The sequence below is a fragment of the Pavona decussata genome, unplaced genomic scaffold, assembly GCF_977016875.1.
Source record: "Pavona decussata unplaced genomic scaffold, jaPavDecu1.1 SCAFFOLD_238, whole genome shotgun sequence".
Classification (NCBI taxonomy): domain Eukaryota; kingdom Metazoa; phylum Cnidaria; class Anthozoa; order Scleractinia; family Agariciidae; genus Pavona; species Pavona decussata.
Genome location: NW_028145643.1, coordinates 609337 through 627500, shown reverse-complemented (window position 1 = coordinate 627500; position 18164 = coordinate 609337). Strand labels below are relative to the sequence as shown.

The 18164-nt window shown below is 38.4% G+C and overlaps 1 protein-coding gene across 1 annotated transcript in view; it reads right to left on the bottom strand.

Moving 5' to 3' along the window:
* LOC146457621 (uncharacterized) overlaps window positions 1–17749 on the bottom strand; it is a 28632-nt gene extending 10883 nt beyond the window's left edge. Inside the window, exons 1-22 of the mRNA XM_085091707.1 lie at window positions 17710–17749; window positions 16763–16876; window positions 15754–15867; window positions 15028–15141; window positions 14519–14632; window positions 14190–14303; window positions 13526–13639; window positions 11141–11254; window positions 10753–10866; window positions 10105–10218; window positions 9819–9932; window positions 8969–9082; window positions 7234–7347; window positions 6948–7061; window positions 5994–6107; window positions 4258–4371; window positions 3972–4085; window positions 3018–3131; window positions 2333–2446; window positions 1944–2057; window positions 1296–1409; window positions 973–1086 (exon numbers count right to left, since the gene is read on the bottom strand). Of these exons, the coding sequence (XP_084947833.1) occupies window positions 973–1086; window positions 1296–1409; window positions 1944–2057; window positions 2333–2446; window positions 3018–3131; window positions 3972–4085; window positions 4258–4371; window positions 5994–6107; window positions 6948–7061; window positions 7234–7347; window positions 8969–9082; window positions 9819–9932; window positions 10105–10218; window positions 10753–10866; window positions 11141–11254; window positions 13526–13639; window positions 14190–14303; window positions 14519–14632; window positions 15028–15141; window positions 15754–15867; window positions 16763–16876; window positions 17710–17749 (2434 nt within the window). The remainder of the gene's footprint in view (window positions 1–972; window positions 1087–1295; window positions 1410–1943; window positions 2058–2332; window positions 2447–3017; window positions 3132–3971; window positions 4086–4257; window positions 4372–5993; window positions 6108–6947; window positions 7062–7233; window positions 7348–8968; window positions 9083–9818; window positions 9933–10104; window positions 10219–10752; window positions 10867–11140; window positions 11255–13525; window positions 13640–14189; window positions 14304–14518; window positions 14633–15027; window positions 15142–15753; window positions 15868–16762; window positions 16877–17709) is intronic.
* Window positions 17750–18164: the final 415 nt, after the last annotated feature.

The window sequence follows — 18164 nt, the reverse complement described above, 5'->3', positions numbered from 1 at the left end:
AGAACTTCAAGATGAGGAGTTTATTTAAGCTGAAAATGAATGTCACTGTGCATGGTCGCTCTTGAAAGTTACGTGAACTTGCCCGATGTGGCAGCCTGAGATGGCCGAGAAGTCGAGTCGCTCATCGTGCCTTGTAAAGTTTTGCTGTTTAGGAATCATAGCACAAGCAGCGGATCCAGACTGTGAAGTTGTTGCTGGTAATAGTAATCGTAACAGTAGATTATTACGCTAAGAAAGTCTCAGAGAAAATAGATTTTATACAAATTTGACAGCCAAAACACGGCAACCGGCCGTACAAAGTTTGATTTGAAACATTTATAGTCTGTAGCATATAGTTTTGTGTTCGTTTTCGTGTACATTTTCTGAATAAAGAATGTCTTTTAGGAAATTTTATTGTGGTACTCAGATGCAAAAATTACCTTGAAAAACGTTTACTGCGTATTTGCTGCATATTTTGTCGTCTTCACTTGAGCTCCCTCGACGAGGTCGTCTAGCGAGGCAAGCAAAGCGCTGTGGCTCTTCTTTCTTTTGCTTTTTTCCCCTCGGGTTCAGGGGGGGGGGGAGGAGATAGGCAAACCCCGATCAAAATTTTGGGAAATTTTTCACCATTTCCTTAACAGTTGTACTTGAAATTACTTTGCGAGTCTTGCGAAAGCTTTGAAATGTTTTCAAATTGTGCCAGGAGACACACAAAGCGTGACGTCACAACCGTGTTTACATACTCTCATCTAAACACACCTATCGACCAATGAGAGCGCGCGTACTATCTCAAAAATTTTATAAACTGTTTTACGACATCGGGTGGCCTTGTCTACGAAACTAAGACCCTACGCCACCTCGTTAAGAACGCGTAACATTAATTTAACCCTTTGGCTTCGTTCTTAATCTTCGGTTTTGTGATACAACAGAAGTAAACTGGAATACTTTACTGAAATTCACGACAACTTCTTAAAACAGACGGGTTGTTCTTACCAATGCTGCAGTTCTTTCCGGTGTAGCCAGCAACACAATTACAAGTGTAATCGTTCACGGCGTCGATACAAGTTGCTCCATTTTGGCAGGGCTGACCAGCACAATCGTCGATGTCTGCGATAATTAGAGAAAGGTAAAAGAAGACGTTAAACAAGGAAGATACAAATTAAACATTTTTTTTCTTTTACTCAAAATATCAAAGCCCTACACTTAAGCCGCAGTATTGACACGACTCATAAAATCGCAGCTCACAGTATTTGCAAAGGACCCTGCCCATCCACCGACTAAAAGCACCTCTAAAAACGGGCACACTGGATTCTTACCAATGCTACAGTTCTTTCCAGTGTAGCCATCAACACAATTACAAGTGTAATCATTCACGGCGTCGATACAAGTTGCTCCATTTTCACAGGGTTGACTGGTACAATCATCGATATCTGCGAGAAATGAGGAGGATAATTTTGTAAAGTGTGTGGAATTATAAAAAAAAAATTCCCTTCAGTTGAAATTTCAAAGTGTCAGAACTAAAAAAAAGCAGTGACCGTTTTTAATATTTGAGAGGAGCGCTTTATATCAAACAACTCTACCTAGCCACTGAGTAATTAACAATTATTCCACGAGTGCAAGTTGGATATGAGATGAGACGATAGATAGCCAACAAGGCGCGTAGCGCCGAGTTGGTTATAATCAAATCATATTCAACAACTGCGAGTGGGATGATTGTTTTCCTGAAAGCAATCAAGAAATGTCACTAGATGTTGCTGATTTCGCGTTGCAACAACAACCAGAAGACACTTTTGCCATGTTTAATGGTCGCTATTTCCCGGGCATGGTATAATTATGGATTTATATATACCATGGCCGCTAAGCCAATCAATTCCCTGGAATTGCATTATACAATGAACCTGTTTTCTAATAATCTAAATATTCCGTTTGAGTAAGAATCTCTAAAACAGACACACCGTTCTTACCAATGCTACAGTTCTTCCCAGTGTACCCATCAACGCAATTACAAGTGTAATCATTCACGGCGTCGATACAAGTTGCTCCATTTTGACAAGGCTGACCAACACAATCGTCGATATCTACGAGAAATAATATAAGAAAACTTGCAAGACATGTCAAATGACAGTCACTTCAGGTTTGCGAACACTAAAGTATATTTTTATTTCACTTCGAATACCAAGTTGTCAGTCTAAAAAAGTGTCACTCTTTATCCGAATGACTGACACGCCCCACGAAATTTCAGTTTGCATGAAAAGAAATGTATTTTTCGGGATATAGGTCTTCGCTTACACAACAACTGAACTGAAATATATATTTGAAATAATAAAGTCTGAAGTAAATACGTTGTTCTTACCAATGCTGCAGTTCTTTCCGGTGTAGCCATCAACACAATTACAAATGTAATTGTTCACGGCATCGATACAAGTTGCTCCATTTTGACAGGGCTGAACAGCACAATCGTCAATATCTGCGAGAAATAGAAAAAAAATGAAGAAAAAAAGGGAGAATTAGTTAAAGTGCGCGAAAACATTTTTTTCTTCAATCCAAGATTTAAAAATAATCCGAGCAACAGATTGACTCCGAATAAGCCAATTGAAGACTTGTGCCATTTCGCTTTTCTACAAACAAGTTTCATAATCGCCTCCCTCATTCGCTTCGTTTTCAAACTGATTTATCTCAAGACAATTTGACCCGGTCAAGGCGGTAAAATGGACTTCGGTTGATTTCTGAAAAATAACTAAGACCGTACTGATTTCGTGTCTCTATGACGTATGGCGGATCGTTTTCTAGTTTGACTCGGCCTTTTCTACAATGTTATGACCCATAGATTTTGTGTATACTGGTGCCAGACCAGATTTTTATTTCAATTTGAATATTTAAGGTTCAGTCTTACGCCAAAACAATGACACAGGTTATGTGCTTATATGCAAACAGAAGTGTTTGCGGCGTAAAGAAGACCATTGATTACCTAGCAAAGTTCTAAACTGACATACTTGGTTGAAATACTAAGTTGTGAAAGCGCCACACTCGATTCTTACCAATGCTGCAGTTCTTCCCAGTGTAGCCAACAACACAATTACAAGTGTAATTGTTCACGGCGTCGATACAAGTTGCTCCATTTTGACAGGGCTGAACAGCACAATCGTCGATATCTATGAGAAATAATAGTAGACAACTTACAGTCACTTGAGGTGAAAATCAGATTTTTATTTCAATTCGAATCTTAAACCAAAGCACTGATATAGGTAATTAAATTACAGCTTACATGCAAACAGAAGTGTTCAGTTAGGTTTTCTCGCCATTTATTTTCTTACATCAATTTTCTTTATTTTTTTTTTTCTATCTGTAAATGTTGTATATGGCAAAATATATATTGTAATGTATTGTATTGTATAAAGAAGACCTTTACAAGTGTAATCGTTCACGGCCCAATTTTGAAAGGGCTGACAAGAACAGTCGTGGATGTCTCTGAGAAATAAATTGGAAAAAAAACTAGAAGCTTTTTAAGGTTAGTTATTTAAAGTTTGAGGCGACTAAAACATTCTTTTTTTCAATTCAAATACCGGAAAATAAACCTTCAAAAAATCTGAACATTGACATGGCCCTTGCAATACGAGGACTACACGAGGGACGAAGGTGGCTTTGTCACCCTTCTCAAAGTTAAGTGATCCGAAATAAGGTCAATCGAAATAAGATAATGAACAAGTTACGTAAACCACTGCCTTATTCATTTTGTTTAGAAAATCTCTGATGGGAATGAATACCTTTTGATTTGTATTCCATCTCGTCACCTCAAAAAACTGTTTGACGACATCGGGTGGCCTTGTTTACGAAACTAAGACCCTACGCCACCTCGTTAAGAACGCGTAACATTAATTCAATTAACCCTTTGGCTTCGTTCTTAATCTTCGGTTTTGTGATACAACAGAAGTAAAATGGAATACTTTACTGAAATTCACGACAACTTCTTAAAACAGACGGGTTGTTCTTACCAATGCTGCAGTTCTTTCCAGTGTAGCCAGCAACACAGTTACAAGTGTAATCATTCACGGCGTCGATACAAGTTGCTCCATTTTGGCAGGGCTGAACAGCACAATCGTCGATGTCTGCGATAATTATAGAAAGGTAAAAGAAGACGTTAAACAAGTATAAACAAGCCCTACTCTTAAGCCGCAGTATTGACACGACTCATAAAATCGCAGCTCACAGTATTTGCAAAGGACCCTGCCCATCCACCGACTAAAAGCACCTCTAAAAACAGGCACACTGGATTCTTACCAATGCTACAGTTCTTTCCAGTGTAGCCATCAACACAATTACAAGTGTAATCATTCACGGCGTCGATACAAGTTGCTCCATTTTCACAGGGTTGACTGGTACAATCATCGATATCTGCGAGAAATGAGGAGGATAATTTTGTAAAGTGTGTGGAATTATAAAAAAAAAAAAAAAAAAAAAAAAATTCCCTTCAGTTGAAATTTCAAAATGTCAGAACTAAACCAAAGCAGTGACGGTCGTCAATATTTGAGAGGAGCGCTTCATATCAAAAAACTCTGCCTAGCCACTGAGTAATTAACAATTATCCCACGAGTGCAAGTTGGATATGAGATGAGATGATAGATAGCCAACAAGGCGCGTAGCGCCGAGTTGGTTATAATCAAATCATATTCAACAACTGCGAGTGGGATGATTGTTTTCTTGAAAACAATCAAGAAATGTTACTAGATGTTGCTGATTTCGCGTTGCAACAATAACCAGAAGACAATTTTGCCATGTTTAATGGTCGCTATTTCTCGGGCATGGTATAATTATGGATTTATATATACCATGGCCGCTAAGCCAATCAATTCCCTTGAATTGCATTATACAATGATCCAGTTTTTAATAAACTAAATATTCCATTTAAGTAGCAATCTCTAAAACAGACACACCGTTCTTACCAATGCTGCAGTTCTTTCCAGTGTACCCATCAACGCAATTACAAGTGTAATCGTTCACGGCGTCGATACAAGTTGCTCCATTTTGACAACGCTGACCAACACAATCGTCGATATCTATGAGAAATAATATAAGAAAACTTGCAAGACATGTCAAATGACAGTCACTTCAGGTTTGCGAACACAAAAGTATATTTTTATTTCACTTCGAATACCAAGTTGTCAGTCTAAAAAAGTGTCACTCTTTATCCGAATGACTGACACGCCCCACGAAATTTCAGTTTGCATGAAAAGAAATGTATTTTTCGGGATATAGGTCTTCGCTTACACAACAACTGAACTGAAATATATATTTGAAATAATAAAGTCTGAAGTAAATACGTTGTTCTTACCAATGCTGCAGTTCTTTCCGGTGTAGCCATCAACACAATTACAAATGTAATTGTTCACGGCATCGATACAAGTTGCTCCATTTTGACAGGGCTGAACAGCACAATCGTCAATATCTGCGAGAAATAGAAAAAAAATGAAGAAAAAAAGGGAGAATTAGTTAAAGTGCGCGAAAACATTTTTTTCTTCAATCCAAGATTTAAAAATAATCCGAGCAACAGATTGACTCCGAATAAGCCAATTGAAGACTTGTGCCATTTCGCTTTTCTACAAACAAGTTTCATAATCGCCTCCCTCATTCGCTTCGTTTTCAAACTGATTTATCTCAAGACAATTTGACCCGGTCAAGGCGGTAAAATGGACTTCGGTTGATTTCTGAAAAATAACTAAGACCGTACTGATTTCGTGTCTCTATGACGTATGGCGGATCGTTTTCTAGTTTGACTCGGCCTTTTCTACAATGTTATGACCCATAGATTTTGTGTATACTGGTGCCAGACCAGATTTTTATTTCAATTTGAATATTTAAGGTTCAGTCTTACGCCAAAACAATGACACAGGTTATGTGCTTATATGCAAACAGAAGTGTTTGCGGCGTAAAGAAGACCATTGATTACCTAGCAAAGTTCTAAACTGACATACTTGGTTGAAATACTAAGTTGTGAAAGCGCCACACTCGATTCTTACCAATGCTGCAGTTCTTCCCAGTGTAGCCAACAACACAATTACAAGTGTAATTGTTCACGGCGTCGATACAAGTTGCTCCATTTTGACAGGGCTGAACAGCACAATCGTCGATATCTATGAGAAATAATAGTAGACAACTTACAGTCACTTGAGGTGAAAATCAGATTTTTATTTCAATTCGAATCTTAAACCAAAGCACTGATATAGGTAATTAAATTACAGCTTACATGCAAACAGAAGTGTTCAGTTAGGTTTTCTCGCCATTTATTTTCTTACATCAATTTTCTTTATTTTTTTTTTTCTATCTGTAAATGTTGTATATGGCAAAATATATATTGTAATGTATTGTATTGTATAAAGAAGACCTTTACAAGTGTAATCGTTCACGGCCCAATTTTGAAAGGGCTGACAAGAACAGTCGTGGATGTCTCTGAGAAATAAATTGGAAAAAAAACTAGAAGCTTTTTAAGGTTAGTTATTTAAAGTTTGAGGCGACTAAAACATTCTTTTTTTCAATTCAAATACCGGAAAATAAACCTTCAAAAAATCTGAACATTGACATGGCCCTTGCAATACGAGGACTACACGAGGGACGAAGGTGGCTTTGTCACCCTTCTCAAAGTTAAGTGATCCGAAATAAGGTCAATCGAAATAAGATAATGAACAAGTTACGTAAACCACTGCCTTATTCATTTTGTTTAGAAAATCTCTGATGGGAATGAATACCTTTTGATTTGTATTCCATCTCGTCACCTCAAAAAACTGTTTGACGACATCGGGTGGCCTTGTTTACGAAACTAAGACCCTACGCCACCTCGTTAAGAACGCGTAACATTAATTCAATTAACCCTTTGGCTTCGTTCTTAATCTTCGGTTTTGTGATACAACAGAAGTAAAATGGAATACTTTACTGAAATTCACGACAACTTCTTAAAACAGACGGGTTGTTCTTACCAATGCTGCAGTTCTTTCCAGTGTAGCCAGCAACACAGTTACAAGTGTAATCATTCACGGCGTCGATACAAGTTGCTCCATTTTGGCAGGGCTGAACAGCACAATCGTCGATGTCTGCGATAATTATAGAAAGGTAAAAGAAGACGTTAAACAAGTATAAACAAGCCCTACTCTTAAGCCGCAGTATTGACACGACTCATAAAATCGCAGCTCACAGTATTTGCAAAGGACCCTGCCCATCCACCGACTAAAAGCACCTCTAAAAACAGGCACACTGGATTCTTACCAATGCTACAGTTCTTTCCAGTGTAGCCATCAACACAATTACAAGTGTAATCATTCACGGCGTCGATACAAGTTGCTCCATTTTCACAGGGTTGACTGGTACAATCATCGATATCTGCGAGAAATGAGGAGGATAATTTTGTAAAGTGTGTGGAATTATAAAAAAAAAAAAAAAAAAAAAAAATTCCCTTCAGTTGAAATTTCAAAATGTCAGAACTAAACCAAAGCAGTGACGGTCGTCAATATTTGAGAGAAGCGCTTCATATCAAAAAACTCTGCCTAGCCACTGAGTAATTAACAATTATCCCACGAGTGCAAGTTGGATATGAGATGAGATGATAGATAGCCAACAAGGCGCGTAGCGCCGAGTTGGTTATAATCAAATCATATTCAACAACTGCGAGTGGGATGATTGTTTTCTTGAAAACAATCAAGAAATGTTACTAGATGTTGCTGATTTCGCGTTGCAACAATAACCAGAAGACAATTTTGCCATGTTTAATGGTCGCTATTTCTCGGGCATGGTATAATTATGGATTTATATATACCATGGCCGCTAAGCCAATCAATTCCCTTGAATTGCATTATACAATGATCCAGTTTTTAATAAACTAAATATTCCATTTAAGTAGCAATCTCTAAAACAGACACACCGTTCTTACCAATGCTGCAGTTCTTTCCAGTGTACCCATCAACGCAATTACAAGTGTAATCGTTCACGGCGTCGATACAAGTTGCTCCATTTTGACAACGCTGACCAACACAATCGTCGATATCTATGAGAAATAATATAAGAAAACTTGCAAGACATGTCAAATGACAGTCACTTCAGGTTTGCGAACACAAAAGTATATTTTTATTTCACTTCGAATACCAAGTTGTCAGTCTAAAAAAGTGTCACTCTTTATCCGAATGACTGACACGCCCCACGAAATTTCAGTTTGCATGAAAAGAAATGTATTTTTCGGGATATAGGTCTTCGCTTACACAACAACTGAACTGAAATATATATTTGAAATAATAAAGTCTGAAGTAAATACGTTGTTCTTACCAATGCTGCAGTTCTTTCCGGTGTAGCCATCAACACAATTACAAATGTAATTGTTCACGGCATCGATACAAGTTGCTCCATTTTGACAGGGCTGAACAGCACAATCGTCAATATCTGCGAGAAATAGAAAAAAAATGAAGAAAAAAAGGGAGAATTAGTTAAAGTGCGCGAAAACATTTTTTTCTTCAATCCAAGATTTAAAAATAATCCGAGCAACAGATTGACTCCGAATAAGCCAATTGAAGACTTGTGCCATTTCGCTTTTCTACAAACAAGTTTCATAATCGCCTCCCTCATTCGCTTCGTTTTCAAACTGATTTATCTCAAGACAATTTGACCCGGTCAAGGCGGTAAAATGGACTTCGGTTGATTTCTGAAAAATAACTAAGACCGTACTGATTTCGTGTCTCTATGACGTATGGCGGATCGTTTTCTAGTTTGACTCGGCCTTTTCTACAATGTTATGACCCATAGATTTTGTGTATACTGGTGCCAGACCAGATTTTTATTTCAATTTGAATATTTAAGGTTCAGTCTTACACCAAAACAATGACACAGGTCATGTGCTTATATGCAAACAGAAGTGTTTGCGGCGTAAAGAAGACCATTGATTACCTAGCAAAGTTCTAAACTGACATACTTGGTTGAAATACTAAGTTGTGAAAGCGCCAAACTCGATTCTTACCAATGCTGCAGTTCTTCCCAGTGTAGCCAACAACACAATTACAAGTGTAATTGTTCACGGCGTCGATACAAGTTGCTCCATTTTGACAGGGGTGAACAGCACAATCGTCGATATCTATGAGAAATAATAGTAGACAACTTACAGTCACTTGAGGTGAAAATCAGATTTTTATTTCAATTCGAATCTTAAACCAAAGCACTGATATAGGTAATTAAATGACAGCTTACATGCAAACAGAAGTGTTCAGTTATAGTATAAAAAAGACCTTTACAAGTGCAATCGTTTACGGCCCAATTTTGACAGGGCTGACAAGAACAGTCGTGGATGTCTCTGAGAAATAAATTGGAAAAAGATCTGGAAGCTTTTTAAGGATAGTTATTTAAAGTTTGAGGCGACCAAAACATTCTTTTTTTCAATTCAAATACCGGAAAATAAGCCTTCAAAAAATCTGAACATTGGTACGGCCCTTGCAATACGAGGACTACACGAGGGAAGAAGGTGGCTTTGTCACCCTTCTCGAAGTTAAGTGATCCGAAATAAGGTCAATCGAAATAAGATGATAAACAAGTTACGTAAACAACTGCGTCATTCATTTTGTTTAGAAAATCTCTCATGGGAATGAATACCTTTTGATTTGTATACCATCTCGTCACCTCAAAAAACTGTTTTACGACATCGGGTGGCCTTGTCTACAAAACTAAGACCCTACGCCACCTCGTTAAGAATGCGTAACATTAATTTAACCCTTTGGCTTCGTTCTTAATCTTCAGTTTTGTGATACAACAGAAGTAAAATGGAATACTTTACTGAAATTCACGACAACTTCTTAAAACAGACGGGTTGTTCTTACCAATGCTGCAGTTCTTTCCAGTGTAGCCAGCAACACAGTTACAAGTGTAATCGTTCACGGCGTCGATACAAGTTGCTCCATTTTGGCAGGGCTGAACAGCACAATCGTCGATGTCTGCGATAATTATAGAAAGGTAAAAGAAGACGTTAAACAAGTATAAACAAGCCCTACTCTTAAGCCGCAGTATTGACACGACTCATAAAATCGCAGCTCACAGTATTTGCAAAGGACCCTGCCCATCCACCGACTAAAAGCACCTCTAAAAACAGGCACACTGGATTCTTACCAATGCTACAATTCTTTCCAGTGTAGCCATCAACACAATTACAAGTGTAATCATTCACGGCGTCGATACAAGTTGCTCCATTTTCACAGGGTTGACTGGTACAATCATCGATATCTGCGAGAAATGAGGAGGATAATTTTGTAAAGTGTGTGGAATTATAAAAAAAAAATTCCCTTCAGTTGAAATTTCAAAGTGTCAGAACTTAACCAAAGCAGTGACAGTCGTCAATATTTGAGAGAAGCACTTTATATCAAACAACTCTACCTAGCCACTGAGTAATTAACAATTATTCCACGAGTGCAAGTTGGATATGAGATGAGATGATAGATGGCCAACAAGGCGCGTAGCGCCGAGTTGGTTTTAATCAAATCATATTCAACAACTGCGAGTGGGATGATTGTTTTCTTGAAAGCAATCAAGAAATGTTACTAGATGTTGCCGATTTCGCGTTGCAAGAACAACCACAAGACAATTTTGCCATGTTTAATGGTCGCTATTTCTCGGGCATGGTATAATTATGGATTTATATATACCATGGCCGCTAAGCCAATCAATTTCCTGGAATTGCATTATACAATGAACCTGTTTTCTAATAAACTAAATATTCCATTTAAGTAACAATCTCTAAAACAAACACACCGTTCTTACCAATGCTACAGTTCTTCCCAGTGTACCCATCAACGCAATTACAAGTGTAATCGTTCACGGCGTCAATACAAGTTGCTCCATTTTGACAGGGCTGAACAGCACAATCGTCAATATCTACGAGAAATAATATAAGAAAACTTGCAAGACATGTCAAATGACAGTCACTTCAGTTTCCGAACACAAAAGTATATTTTTATTTCACTTCGAATACCAAGTTGTCAGTCTAAAACAGTGGCATTCTTAATCCGAATGATTGACACACCCCACGAAATTTCAGTTCGCATGAAAAGAAATGTATTTTCGGGATATAGGTCTTCGCTTACACAGCAACTGAACCTGAAATATATATTTGAAATAATAGAGTCTGAAGTAAATACGTTGTTCTTACCAATGCTGCAGTTCTTTCCAGTGTAGCCATCAACACAATTACAAATGTAATTGTTCACGGCATCGATACAAGTTGCTCCATTCTGACAGGGCTGAACGGCACAATCGTCAATATCTGCGAGAAATAAAAAAAAAAAATGAAGAAAAAAAGGGAGAATTAGTTAAAGGGCGCGAAAACATTTTTTTCTTCACTCCAAGATCCGAGTCTCTGTGGGATCTTTAATCAGTCTCTCAGTAGCGGTCAAATTCCTACAGAGTGGAAATCCGCGGACATAACTCCCATTCACAAGAAAGACTCAAAAGAGCCTGCCGAAAACTACCGACCCATATCACTTCTTCCGATTGTCAGCAAAGTCCTGGAACGCTGCGTTTTTAATTGCCTGTATGATCATGTTAATAACTTAATTACTCCTTTACAACACGGGTTCCTAAGGAATCGCTCATGTGTCACCCAGCTACTACCCGTTCTTCATACCATCGGCCAAAACCTGGATAAAAACATCCAGACGGACGTTATTTACCTTGACTTCGCCAAGGCGTTTGACACTGTAGATCATAACGTCCTTCTTTCTAAGTTACGAGCCTACGGGGTGTCAGGTCAGCTTCTAACCTGGTTCGCTAACTATCTATCTGGTCGACTCCAACGAGTTGTTATCGATGGCGCAACTTCGCAATGGGCCCCTGTCACTTCTGGGGTCCCCCAAGGCAGCCTTTTGGGGCCACTGCTGTTCGTAATATTTATTAACGACCTCCCAGATGTAGCCGTAGGTGATGTTTTCACTTCCCTTTATGCCGACGATACCAAAGTATATCGCAACATCAATACCTTCGATGACTGCATGTCCATGCAGAAAACCCTGACCAATATGGACACGTGGACTCGGGACAACAATATCCGGTTTAATGCTTCTAAATGCAAGGCGCTAACCATCACTCGAAAAAAGAGCCCGCTAAACTTCATTTACAAGCTTGATAATGTAGAGCTCGAGCGTGTGTCTACGGAGAAAGACGTTGGAGTTAGCATCACCAACTCCCTCACCTGGAACACACATATCCATTCCATTACTGCTAAGGCCAACAAGTTACTTGGACTTTTAAAACGCACGTGCCCACTATTAAACGATGTCTCTGCTAGACGCTCACTTTATCTTGCACTCGTGAAATCTCAGTTATCCTACGCGACCCAGGTCTGGTCCCCGGACAAGATTGCATTAAAAACTCAAATTGAAAGGGTTCAAAGGAGGGCCACAAGGTGGATCCTCAAACAACGTGTAGGCGTGATGTCATACAGAGACAGACTTTTAACTTTGAAACTTCTTCCTCTGACATTTGACCGCGAACTCAAAGATCTTGTTTTTTTTTACAATTGTCGGAAAGGTTTTACTGATCTTAATGTTTATGATTTTGTTTCTCCTGTTTCTCACGGCCGAACCAGACTAAGTAATCCTTATAACCTTAAAACTCCTGTATGTAAAACTAGCACTTTTCAGGCCTCTTACTTTAATCGTATTGTTAAGCTCTGGAACTATATCTGTAAATTATCACCCCCTACCAGTTTTTCAACTACTGCTTCCTTCCGCAACTTTGTTACTGAGCACATGTTTCACCTTTTGCAAAATCACTTCGACATATTCTATCCCTGTACCTGGTCAATTGTACGATCCTGCTCCTGCCATCCCTAGTTTTTTTTAGCGTCTTTTGGTTGTTTGTGTTTTAATTATTATTTGTATCATGGGAGGTGCCTCGCATGGGTCCTCGCGTCCCGTTCGCACCTGCCCTTTTGACCTTATCACTTTTCACGTATTTTTTCATTTCTTTCTGGTTGTTTAATTTATTGTATTTAACATGTGTGATGGTCAATAAAGCTGTTAAAAAAAAAAAAAAAAAAAAAAAAAAAAAAAAAAAAACAATCCGAGCAACAGATTGACTCCGAATAAGCCAATTGAAGACTTGTGCCATTTCGCTTTTCTACAAACAAGTTTCATAATCGCCTCCCTCATTCGCTTCGTTTTCAAACTGATTATCTCAAGACAATTTGACGCGGTCAAGGCGGTAAAATGAACTTCGGTTGATTTCTGAAAAACAACTAAGACCGTACTGATTTCGTGTCTCTATGACGTATGGCGGATCGTTTTCTAGTTTGACTCGGCCTTTTCTACAATGTTATGACCCATAGACTTCGTATATACTGGTGCCAGACCAGATTTTTATTTCAATTTGAATATTTAAGGTTCAGTCTTACACCAAAACAATGACACAGGTCATGTGCTTATATCCAAACAGAAGTGTTTGCGGCGTAAAGAAGACCATTGATTACCTAGCAAAGTTCTAAACTGACATACTTGGTTGAAATACTAAGTTGTGAAAGCGCCCACTCGATTCTTACCAATGCTGCAGTTCTTCCCAGTGTAGCCAACAACACAATTACAAGTGTAATTGTTCACGGCGTCGATACAAGTTGCTCCATTTTGACAGGGCTGAACAGCACAATCGTCGATATCTATGAGAAATAATATTAGACAACTTACAGTCACTTGAGGTGAAAATCAGATTTTTATGTCAATTTGAATCTTAAACCAAAGCACTGATGTAGGTAATTAAATGACAGCTTACATGCAAACAGAAGTGTTCAGTTACGGTATAAAAAAGATCTTTACAAGTGTAATCGTTCACAGCCCAATTTTGACAGGGCTAACAAGAACAGTCGTGGATGTCTCTGAGAAATAAATTGGAAAAAGAACTAAGATGTAAGTAAGATGATGAACGAGTTACGTAGCCAACTGCCTCTTTCACTTTGTTCTGAAAATGTCTCATAGAAATGAATATCTTTTCATTTGTTCACCATCTCGTCACCTGAAAAGTCTGTTTTAGGCCATCCGGCGGCCTTGACAACAAAACTAAGACCCATGCCATGTCGTTTAAAACGCCTTAAAGTAATTTAGCTTTCTTGCTTCGTTCTATGATCTTCGGTTTGGTGATACAACAGACGTAAACTGGAATACTTCCCTGAAATTCATTGAAACTTCTTAAAACAGACACTCGATTCTTACCAATGCTGCAGTTCTTTCCAGTGTAGCCAGCAACACAATTACAAGTGTAATCGTTCACGGCGTCGATACAAGTTGCTCCATTTTGGCAGGGCTGACCAACACAATCGTCGATATCTGAGATAATTAGAGAAGGGTAAAAGAAGAGGTCGAAGAAGGAAGATACAAATTAAACATTTTTTTCTTTTACTCAAACTATCAAAGCCTTACTCTTAAGCCACAGTATTGACAAGACTCATAAAATCGCCGCTCACAGTATTTTGCCCAACCACCGACTATACTGGAATATTCCACTTAAACAACCTCTAAAAACAGACAAACTCAATTCTTACCAATGCTACAGTTCCTGCCAGTGTAGCCATCAACACAATTACAAGTGTAGTTATTCACGGCGTCGATACAAGTTGCTCCATTTTGACAGGGCTGAATGGCACAATCGTCAATATCTACGAGAAATAAGTAGTATTGGACAAGTAACAGGTAATTGAGGTGTACAAACTCAAAACCAAATTTTTATTTCAATTCGAAATTCGAATATCGACATTGATACAGGTCATAAAATTACAGATTATATGCAACCAGAAGGGTTTGTGGTACAAAAAAGACTTTAAAAGTGTTATCGTTCACGGCCCAATTTTGACAGGACTGACAACTGAAGGACAATCGTCGATAGCTCCGAGATATAACTTATAAAAAGAACTCGGGAAAATGAACTTATATGCAAACAGAAGGGTTTGCTATGGAACATGAAAAAAACCTTTCCTTACCCACCAAACCTCTCAACTGATATAGCTAGTTCAAATACCGGTTAACTTCTGAAACAGATACACTGGATTCTTACCAATGCTACAGTTCTTTCCAGAGTAGCCATCAACACAATTACAAGTGTAACCATTCACGGCATCGATACAAGTTGCTCCATTTTCACAGGGCTGAGCAGCACAATCGTCGATATCTGCGGCACATAACGACGGAAAAAATAAAGAAAGATGTTGAAGGGGAATTAGAGAAATTGTGCGGAATTATAAAACGTCTTTTCCTTCAATTCAAACATGGCAAAGCGATGACAAAGGGCATGAAATCACAGCCGTGCGCTGATATATAAAGAGAAATCTTTGAAGGAGACAAAAGGGTTGTACTGTTCACCGTTTACCCAAAATTTCCAGAAACTTCGGCTGGGAGTTTCCGCTCGGGAAGAACGTCACGGGTTGTTTAACATTTACGCAAAATTTCTTGATTGACGCGCAGCGCTTAACTCATGGCACGGCCGCGAGAGCCAAAAGGCCTGAAACTAAAACGAAATATGTGAAACGTGTAAATGGAAAACGAAATTCCATTCGGAACGTCCCACACGGAAGAACACGACTACTTTTTCAGAATCTCCGTTCGTCCCGGGAATTTTCCGGTGGAATTAGTCAAACGATCGAGTTCTACTTTACCTCTCAACCAGAATTTCCGGGAATTTTTGGTAAATGGTAAACAACAAGGACGCTACTTTCCCTGAGTACACTGAAATATTGAGTTGAAATAATAAACATCCTCTGAAACAGACACACTCTATTCTTACCAATGCTACAGTTCCTGCCAGTGTAGCCATCAACACAATTACAAGTGTAATTGTTAACGGCGTCGATGCAAGTTGCTCCATTTTGACAGGGCTTACCAGCACAATCGTCGATATCTATGAGATTTAATATTAGACAACTTGCAGTTACTTGAGGTGAAAATCAGATTTTTATTTCGATTTGAATCCCAAAGTTTCAGTCTTAAACCAAAGCACTGATAAAGGTCATAAAATTACAGCTTATATGCAAACAAAAGTGTTTACGGTGTAAAAAAGACCTTTAAAAGTGTAATTGTTCACGGCTTAATTTTGACAAGCCCTGAAAAGGACAATCGTCGATATCTCCAGGAATAACTTATAAAAATAACTAGATGCTGTTTAAGGATAGTTATTTAAAGTATGCGCCACCAAGTTAAATAACAATTTTTCTTTCAATTCAAATACCGAAGCATTATTAAGCCTAAAAAATTCTGAACATTGGCACGGCCTATGCAGAACCAGGATCGAAGATCGCAGATGTAAGACTTAATTTTAAAACTTCTAGAGTTGGGATCAGCATCGCTTCCTAGTGTCACTTTGCTCGAAGTTAAAAGACTCGGAATAAGGTAGGAAAAAAAAAAAAAAGGTACATGAGAATTTCTGACATTTCACTTTTCGACGAACGAGTAACGTAGTCAACTCCCCCACTAACTTCGTTGTCAAAATGTCTCATGGAAATTTGACATGGTCAGGGTGGTAACATTAATATTTTTTCGTTTGTTTACCTTCTCGTTACCTTAAAAAACCGTTTTACTTTGAGGGTCTTTGTTTTGTAATTAAACCAGTGTTTTCTCCAAAACTAAGACCTCATCAATTTCGTCTCTTTCCAGGGAAGAATAATAACTTGAAGAGGTTTAGCGAGGGTCCAAAACTAAGGCCCAATGATCTTCGGTTTGGGAATACAAAAGAAGTAAACTAAAATACTTTACTGAAATGACACTTTCATTTCTTAAAACAGACACTCTGTTCTTACCAATGCTGCAGTTCTTTCCAGTGTAGCCAGCAACACAGTTACAAGTGTAATCGTTCACGGCGTCGATACAAGTTGCTCCATTTTGGCAGGGCTGATCAGCACAATCGTCGATATCTGCGATAATTAAACAAGGGTAAAAAAGACCATGGTTGAAGAAGGAAGATACAAATTAAACTTTTTTTTCTTTTACTTAAAATATCAAAGCCTCACTCTTAAGACGCAGTATTGACATGACTCATAAAATCGCAGCTCACAGTATTTTGCAAAGGATCCTGCCCAACCACCGACTATACTGGAATATTCCATTTAAGGTGACTCGACCCAGTTATTTTTTGGCGGTACCACCCTACTTTGAAGCTCTCTGGTATCCCCACCTTTGCTTTTATGGTAAGTTTAACACATAGAATGTATAACATATAGATCAATCTACAATACAGCAAAAATATTTCCGCGATCGGAGTAAATGTCACGTGGTTATAGTGCCACGCCCCTTTTAGGTCTGAGTCGAAATTCTGCTGTTGCCGGCTTTTTTTCGTGAGAATCTCTCGGCTACACATAGTGCGCATTACTGCCTTGCGCTGAACAAAGTTTCAACAAAATCGCAAAGACCCAATTCGAGAAATTTAGCGCTTTCCAAATTTAGGTCAAAATTTATGTAAAAATGGTAAGCAAACTTTACACGATTATATCTAATAAACTATGAGATTTATTCCTTTATTTTGGGGATCTTCATAACAGATGGGTCCTTGCAAATCAGCAAAAAGCTTTAGGGCCTTGTAAATGCGCGCGATTTCGAGCAATGCAAACATATAGAAATTATAGTTTTAGCTACTTGTTGACACTTGTCAGCGTTTCAGGGTCCTTCTCACAAAAAATTCATTTTCTTAAAAATTCGTAGTTTTTTTTCCTTCAAATTTTTTCAGGGCCACAACTGATTGACTAACTACCTGGATTCTGAATTCCATGGTCATTGAAAAACTGTGACATTATCTTCTATAAGCCCAAACTTGAGTAAACATTGAAGATTTTTAGCGTTTTGGCTGAGTTTGTGCTTTGGGAGCTTTCTATTGTTTCGAGTCTGTCACGATACAGCATTCTTGTTAAGCACGCGTTCAATGTCCAATGAGTGCATTCGGAAGTCAGGCAAGCGTGGTCGTTGCACGCGTGCTGAACAAGAATGCTGTATCATGACAGACTCGAAACAATAGAAAACTCCCAAAGCACAAACTCAGCCAAAACGCTAAAAATCTTCAATGTTTACTCAAGTTTGGGCTTATAGAAGATAATGTCACAGTTTTTCAATGACCATGAAATTCGAAATCCAGGTAGTTAGTTAATCAATTGTAGCCCTAAAAAAATTTGAAGGAAAAAAAACCACGAAATTTGTAAGAAAATGCTTTTT